The following is a 7,727-nucleotide window of genomic DNA, read 5'->3' as shown; positions in this document are numbered from 1 at the left end:
AATTTATAAATTATCAAGGGCTCATGAGGGAGGGGGGAGCGGGGAGGGAGGGGGAAAAATGAGGACCTGATGCCGGGGGCTTACACGGATAGCAAATGTTTTGAGAATGATGAGAGTAATGAATGTACAAATGTGCTTTACACAATTGATATATGTATGGATTGTGATGAGTTGTATGAGCCTCTAATAAAACAATTAAAAAAAAGAATCATAATGTAAATTTAAAAAAAACCTTCAACCATAAAAGAAGAGTTGTATGAGCCCCCAATAAAATGATTTAAAAAAAAAAGACCATCAGAACAAGAAGTCACCGGGCTCAAATAGTTAATCAAAAAACCCAAAACCAGACTTCTCCATTTTTGTGTTTTCTCACTTTGAAATCGCTCCTCCGAGAGGTCCCTCTGATGATGGGCGTGCAGAGACACCATCTTGTGCCTGATTGGTCACATGATTGCGAGATGACAGGTGAGCAGTCAAGGTCTGAGTCACGGCAGGTGAGGTCCCTCTGACCCTTTCTGGGTTCCTCGTATCAATGAAATCATTTGAACGCTGCAGGAGATGCCCCTCAAAGGGGGCTGCAGTAAGGAGGCCAGTATCTGATGCGAAGAGAATTTAGTTCTGGGAACGAGGGACTCCAAACTTCTGATTAATCACCTAGCCTTTAATTGCCTTTCTTACTCGTCATGGTCTGTGGGATTGTCATAGAAAATCCCAGCCCCAGCTCCCCACTGAATGGATTTGCTACACAACTGCAATTTTGAATTCCCTTTCTGAGACCAATTCGAAGGCTTTTCAGACGCACCGAAAGCCCAGATGGTCTATACTACTGTGTTTCTTGTGGATCAGGTCGTTTCAAATTCTGTGAAGGAAAAGCCTTGGTTTTAGTAACAGTAGTATCTTTCCAATGTAGAGAAAGAGGACTTCCTTCATAATAATAGGTTCCCATGGCACCATTTCCACACACGCTGACTCTGCTTTGCTCTCCCATTCTCTCTCCTGGTTGCTCACCCCTCCTGGAGGAAATCACATAACTAGGTTTCTCAAGACCAGCACTTAAGGATATGTATGTGTCAGTGTATGTGCGTGTGTGTTGTGTTTGAGCCTCTCCCCAGAGACGTTGGAATCAGAAACTTATTGATTGACCTGTTAGGTTGGGATCTGGCTCCCTGAAGCAATAATGCATTACTTTGAAATAAAAGTAAACGAATAAATGGTTTGACCATGTAGCTATGGCAGAATCTGCATTTATCCCTTCCCTCCACTAGACTGGGGCAGGGAGGAGGAAGGATGGGCATTGGAGAAGAGAGACTTGCTTAGGGGCAGAGGAAAGATGCTTCATGCCTGAGAATTAATCGTAGGCTGCCTCGCTGACTCTGGACTCTAGGGTGGGAGAGCCCCCTGTGAGGGGGCGGGGCTTCCCCTCCTGCATTCCATCTCCAGCTGGCCCAGGTGGGAGGAACACTGCACACTATTAGGAAAGGGCCGTTCGTGGAGGGGAAGATACCCCCACACTGAGCTGAGAGAAGCACATCAGATCAAACTTTTATTTTTCTCTTCTTTCCAAGTTGAGGGCCTTGAGGGATCAAGCGCTCTATCTTACTAGTTTCTGTGGGATGGCTGAACTGGGAAATCCTTGCTATCACATAGGAGCAGTCATACAAGAAGTCCCCCCACACCCTCCCTTCTCCCTATTGCCCTTCCAGTTCTTCTTGTGGGTGGCATGTTCCCCAGAGCCCCCTTTGGAAAGGGCAGAATTGGCCCAGATTCCATCAGCAAGTTTTGGCATCCCTGAGAATGTCAGGGGAGGCCTCTGGAAGTCAAGTTGTCCTTTCCTGGGTCTCGCTCCTTGCAGGCCGGGAGGGATGGCGAGAACATCCCTGTCCTTCACACGCATGATGATGGGGTGATGAGGCTCAAACCCTGACACCGAGTCTCACCTGCGGTGTCTCTCTACCCTGAGGTGTGATGGTCTCTGGGTCACACGGATGGCTCAAAGCTCAACAGGGAGCTGAAAGGTTGGCGACTGGCACCCACGGAAAGGTTCTTCAAAAGAAAGACTTAGTGACCTGCTTCTGAAAGGTCCCGTCTGGAAACACCCCACAAGCCAGTTCTGCTCCGCACACGTGGGGTCACCACGAATGGGAGAGGACCAGGTGGCAACTGATAGCCACCAGAAGGATGGACAGGGCAGGCCAACTCGTCTCTAGAAGAGAGCGGTGCTCGTTTGCACACACTTCACACTCATCTTCAGGGTGCTCCCACTCCTCAGGAAGAGATTCACTTTGGCGCAGAACAGGATGTCTCCCCTGGGGTTGCTTGCTATCTTTACCTGACCGGCCAGGAGAAGTTCTGGAAGGAGCGTGGCTGGGGGCAAGTGTTAGGCAGCTGCATCCCAGACAAGCACCTGCCCTTCGGAACGAGAGAGAAAGGCGGGTGAGCGACGGAAGGAAGCCCCTGGGCTTCAGTCGGAGAAGCCTCTCAGATTGAGAAGATGGAGGCGAGGGGCCTGGGACTAAGGGGGGAACTTATGAATCAAGTCAACACCTACAGGAGAAAAAACCATCTCGTTGCCTCAAGACCCTTCTGGGAACCTTCTAGGAAAGGAGGTCGTTGTGCTTCAAGCCGTCCGCACACAGACAATGATCGAAAGACCGAGGAGTGGGAGTAACAGAGGCTGGACCGGTTGGAGGACACATAAATCCAAAGTGTACCGACCCTGGGACTTACGGTGCCTCCCTTCCAGTCCTCAGTCCTTTGCCATTGGCTGCTTTCTCTCGCTGCTCCAGGGTTGCCGGAAGGCTTACAGAAGATTGGATGATCATGTTTCACAAGGTCATGGGGAAGAGTCTATTTTAGCTGAAGAGTAAACATCACTGAATACACTGTGGAGTGAGAGTCATTGATTTCAGTACTGATATCACTGATGATCAGGATCATACGACAGCCTTACAGGCATGGATCACGATGTCAGGCTAAGAAAGAGCCATTGCCTGAGGAAGGGACCGTCCATCCAAATCTTCCCTGTCCAGCAGCACGAACCAGGCTGTCCCTCGTCACTGCTGGCACTTTGGTTCTGGTGCAGGAAGGAGGCTCCCCTGGTCTTCTGGACGATGCTGGCTGTAAAGAAGGGAGCCTGTGGGGGTGAGTGATGAGGGCTGCAGGGTCCATATGGAAACCAAGGCCTGGGAGGAGGAGGCATGACCTCAACCTTGCAGCTGACCTCACTGGCCAAGAAGACTGGTGGTGCACTGCCAAGCTCAGAGAGAAAAACAGAAGGCACTGTGAAAGTCTGAATGTGTATGTGTGAGTGTGTGTATACATATGTGTGTGTGTGGTGGTTGGGTGTGTGTGTCAATCAAAATTTTAATCCAAGGGCTAATGTACATCAAGAACCAGAGATATCAATTCAAAAGGGGGCCCCTGTCAATAAATAACTAAAATCTTCGTGGCAGACGCTTAGGACAGAGGATGACACCCAGACTCAATCTCTGAAAGGCCTCGATGCAACTGGAACTGGAAAGGAAGCAGGTAAGTCTGAGTGGGTTGGGTTTGGAGAAACTTAGACTCTAAGTGAACTGGGATTAGCCAGCACTGTGCTCTCTCCCTTTCTCCCGCCATGAGTCATTCCATGAAAATACAACTCAGCTGGTTCTGAGGAATGGGATTTTTCTCTTTCAGTTCCTAGCTTGCTCATTTCTGCACCAAGGGGTCCTTTAAGGGCTGAGGGGAAGCTGGGAGCACAAGAGACTCGAGTAAGGAAATGCTGCATGAGTGGTGGGTCCTGTCCACTTCCACCAGCCCCACTGTAGCCAGCATTGTTAAAATAGATTGGACGGCAATGGCACAGATTGAATGATGTTCCAAAGCAATGCTAAAGGGCCTGAGGTGCATTTCCACCGTCACTGTGAACTCGTGTTCCGTCCCCTGTCCTGGCTTCTGTAAACACGGGAAGGGCAGGCCTGGAGGAAAGATGGAGAAAGGGGCCTTCCCGAGAGTAGACTTCTAGACGGACAAAGGTTTGACCCAGGTTGCTTGTCTCTAGCTTGTGCCAGGGCAGTGTGGGTAGAGGGGTTGCCAGGAGCCATCTGACCCCCATTTCATCCTCTCCATCAGTGTTTACTTTGCTAGGGAAACCAGGGAGGAGCGCTTGTGCTGTGGGAGAGAACGGAGAAGCCAGCCACCCAGTCCATGGGGATGCTGACCCCAGCCTCGGGACTGGAGGCTGGTCAGAATGCCTCCCTTGAAAACCTCCCGGTGAAGGGCTGTTTTGGAGAAACGGCAAAGCAGAGAACCAGAGCAGCGTGGAAAGAGCCAAGACCAGAGTCAAGTATGTCCTGATGACTTAAGAGAAAGATGCGGGAAGAATAGACCTGTTATATTATTTTGGAAAGACCAAGGGAAATGGAAGCAAACACAAGATATGCAAAACAGTAATGTCCAAACCTGTCTGTGGCCAGCCGGGTAGTGACCGACACAGGTGACACCTTTGCTCATTGTACAAGTTGAAAGCCAACTCCGTCCCTGTCCCCAACCACACACAGAGAAGCACTTAAGAGTTCACAGGTAAAGCTTGTCACACTCCAAATACAAAATGATTTACTTTACATGCAGCAAAATATACAAGAAGTGAATTCAAAAACAAACTTAATTCATTATATTCGCCTGGCACAATTGCAATTCAGTTTTAAAAAAATATTTGAAAAATACTGAAACTGACCTGAATTCAAGTATAACGGTTTCTTCAACAGAAACATTATCAATGCAATAAAACATTACACAGAATATATTGAAGCAAAATGCCTTCTTGAGTTTTCCCCTTAAATTTCTGCGTGTTTTTTTTAAATAGTTTTAATGCCAACACAACTCACAATTGTATTTTTAAGATGAATATTATTGCATTGTTTTTGCATATCTTGTGGGACAGAAAATGCAAAGAGTTACTGATTCCTGTTTCAGAAGCAGAGACAGTGGCTTGTTTTTGCTTTCCAGTGGCCCGGGGGTTCAGATCTCCCCACAGTTAAACCAGAAGGGGGCAGTGCATACACCTTCGTGCGCACGGGCACGTTGTGTGGGTGCACACACACACGCACACTAACGTTCTCTCAATCAGGCTTCTCTCTGGCACCCACCACCACACCTGGCATCAAGGAATCCAATTCAATCACACATATGTGCAAGACCGCATCAAGTGCATGACCCACACCTCCAAATCACAAAACCAAACCCAAACCAGACCAACAAATGGAAGATTTGTTCCTACCGAAGGGTTTTTGAAACAAATTATGGGGCTGGTAAAACTCTCCTTACAAGTAGCTTCCGTGGACGGAATCCTCTGGAAGGGGGGTCGGAGGGGGCTGGGCACGGAAGGGAACCACAACCATTGAAAGAAGCCGCTGAAACCAAACCTGGCTGACATGGGCAGAAGTAAAAAGAGCGCACGGTGGATGGGCACCCAGCTTTGCAAACACTCTTCCTTCATCCTTCCCTCCCCTGGGGAACAACGAAAACCAAGACCTAAAAGGAAAGCCCCCCAAAACCAACTCCCCCAACCCACCCCCAAAAAACAAAAACAAAAAAAACGACAACATGCTGTCAAGAAAAAAACTTCAAACCACCAAATGAAAGAGCACTCCACCGAGCTCAGCACCCCCTGCTTTCCCAGCGCTGGCTGCCCCTTCCCTGGGGCGGTGCAAACTTGGGTGGGTGGTCGCCCCCACTGGCTGCCGTCCATCAGGGCTCTCACATGGCATGTGCAGGGGTGGAGGTGCCCCGCGTCTGGGGAGAAGCTGGACGCTGCCACCCAGCCCCTCGTGCCAGTCTTGTGGTCTCGCTGGGTGCCCCTGCATGGAAATCCTACCCCCCCAGTGCATTCTCCAAATCCACAGGGCCCTGGCCCTAAGGAGACAGTGAGGCTTATACAGAATATGTGCAAAATGATTTTTTTTTTTACAAGCAAAGTTGAAAGACACCTGTTTGATCAGGGAGTCCTTTTGGCGAGGGTGTTACCGCAGAAAGCCGAGGTTCTATTTCATGCCCAATGGCGACTGTGGGCTCCTGGTGCAGGCCCTGAAATACAGTGCGAGCAAGGGCAGGCCTGTCTTCTCCGGCTCTCCCTTCCAGACGTGGCCACCTTCTCCCCCTCCTCCTCCTGCTCCTCCTCACCACTCTACCCACCTCTGCCAACACAAACTGGGGTTGCTGCTTTTCTTCCCCCCGAAAAGCTGGCTCTCCCCCACACCACCCAACTCTGCGCCTTGTCCCAACAGAAATGAATGAAGACGCTGTTCCGGTTAACTCCAGGTCACGAGAACAGTGAGGCACTTCTGAAACGAACCCATTAGGAACATTGAAACAAATAAAAACCCAGCATCTCCCCAGCCCTGGCTCCTACAGGCTGCTGACGCAGACCCTGCTGTCCTGCAGCTCCCCCTCGCTCGGCGGCCGGCCCTCCAGGGCCTGCCCACAGCTCCCGTCCTCTTCTGCCCCTGCTCGGTCCTGCCCGGGGTCCCTGCAGTTAACAAAGGGTAGTAGGGTGCCGTTGGGGCTCTGCTGGGTGCCCCCGCTGAGGAGGGTGTCCGCTGCGTTCTCCATTTCCTCGACTGTCATGTCGCAGGCGTCAGCCAGCTCCTGGGTCGTGACCTCGATGAACTTGGGATCTTGTGCAAACTGCCCCAGTCCTTCCGCGATCAAGACCTGAGCGGGAGGCATGGAGAAGCAGCAGAAGGGGAAAATTACTACGGCTGCAGCCCAAGGCCTGTTCAGGGCTGCAAGAGGGAGCTTCCTGCTGGGAACTGCTGGAAGGCTGTGTGGTGGTGTGTAGTAGGTGGGGTGTTGTGTGTGGTACGTACCGTGAGGTTTAGGTGGTGCATGGTCTGTCGTGTGTGGTAGCCGTGGTGTGTGTGGTTATGTGTGGGGTGGACGTGATCGGTGGGTGGCGAGCGGTGGTGTGCGGGGCCGTGGGTATGGGGAAGGTCGCTCAGAGGAGAGGCGTAGAGCTGGCAGAGGGGGGAACTGAGGTTGGTAAGGCTGGAGAAGGGTCTCCCGGGGTGCCAGTGGGCTAGCACACTCATGGGCTAACCAAGAGGCTGGAGTCCACCGAGAGGGGCCTTGGAAGAAAGGTCCAGGGACGTGCTTCTGAGAAAGCCACCCGAGCACCCTGTGGGGTGGGTGCCCTTCTGCCCTGACGCACCGGGCAGCCACCAGTCGGAGCTGGCGTGACAGCGAATGTTTGGCAGGCAAGTTTTGGCTGAGGTATCGGAAAACTGTCATCTTACAGAAGAGCGTGGCAGGGCAGTTTCATGGGAGAGCCCAGCTTGCCCTGTCTTTTTCTGCCTCCCAGAAGTGCCTCCCCTGCCGTCTCTTCCCAGAATCTTTCCCTTTCCTTTGGTGGAACTGTGAGCGTGCCTTCACCGCCATGTCGGCCAGCGGGCTGCCTTTCAGGGCAGAGGCCCCTCCGCGGCACAGCACCCTTCTGCACTCCTGTGTCTGCTCCGAAGGGCAAGCAGGGAGCCCCACTCCCACTCTCCCCTGTAAGCAGCTGCTTTACTGACTGCTTACTGGTCCAGGTGGGGAGGGCTGGGGAAAGGGGGGCAATTCAGGGTAGCCAGGAAACACACTTCTTGGGGATGTCCGTCTTGCTCCCTTACCCCCTCTGAGTTCTCTTTAACCTGCTCTCCTTTCCTCATCGAGCCTGCTCCTTGTGGGCACATGCAACTACTACCACCACC

General features: G+C 51.6%; 1 protein-coding gene across 1 annotated transcript in view; it reads right to left on the bottom strand.

Annotated features, from left to right (window-relative positions):
- Positions 1–4,363: 4,363 nt before the first annotated feature.
- The window catches only part of CACNA1C (calcium voltage-gated channel subunit alpha1 C), an 865,289-nt gene continuing 861,925 nt past the window's right edge, over positions 4,364–7,727 (bottom strand). The window contains exon 49 of the mRNA XM_045295927.1: positions 4,364–6,693. Coding sequence (XP_045151862.1) covers positions 6,388–6,693 — 306 coding nt within the window. The 3' untranslated portion in view covers positions 4,364–6,387. The remainder of the gene's footprint in view (positions 6,694–7,727) is intronic.

This window comes from Echinops telfairi, unplaced genomic scaffold (assembly GCF_000313985.2).
Source record: "Echinops telfairi isolate 266 unplaced genomic scaffold, ASM31398v2 ScPeMD7_6273;HRSCAF=7185, whole genome shotgun sequence".
Lineage (NCBI taxonomy): Eukaryota > Metazoa > Chordata > Mammalia > Afrosoricida > Tenrecidae > Echinops > Echinops telfairi.
Note: the sequence above shows the minus strand (reverse complement) of the source record. Positions and strands in the feature narration are given on the sequence as shown.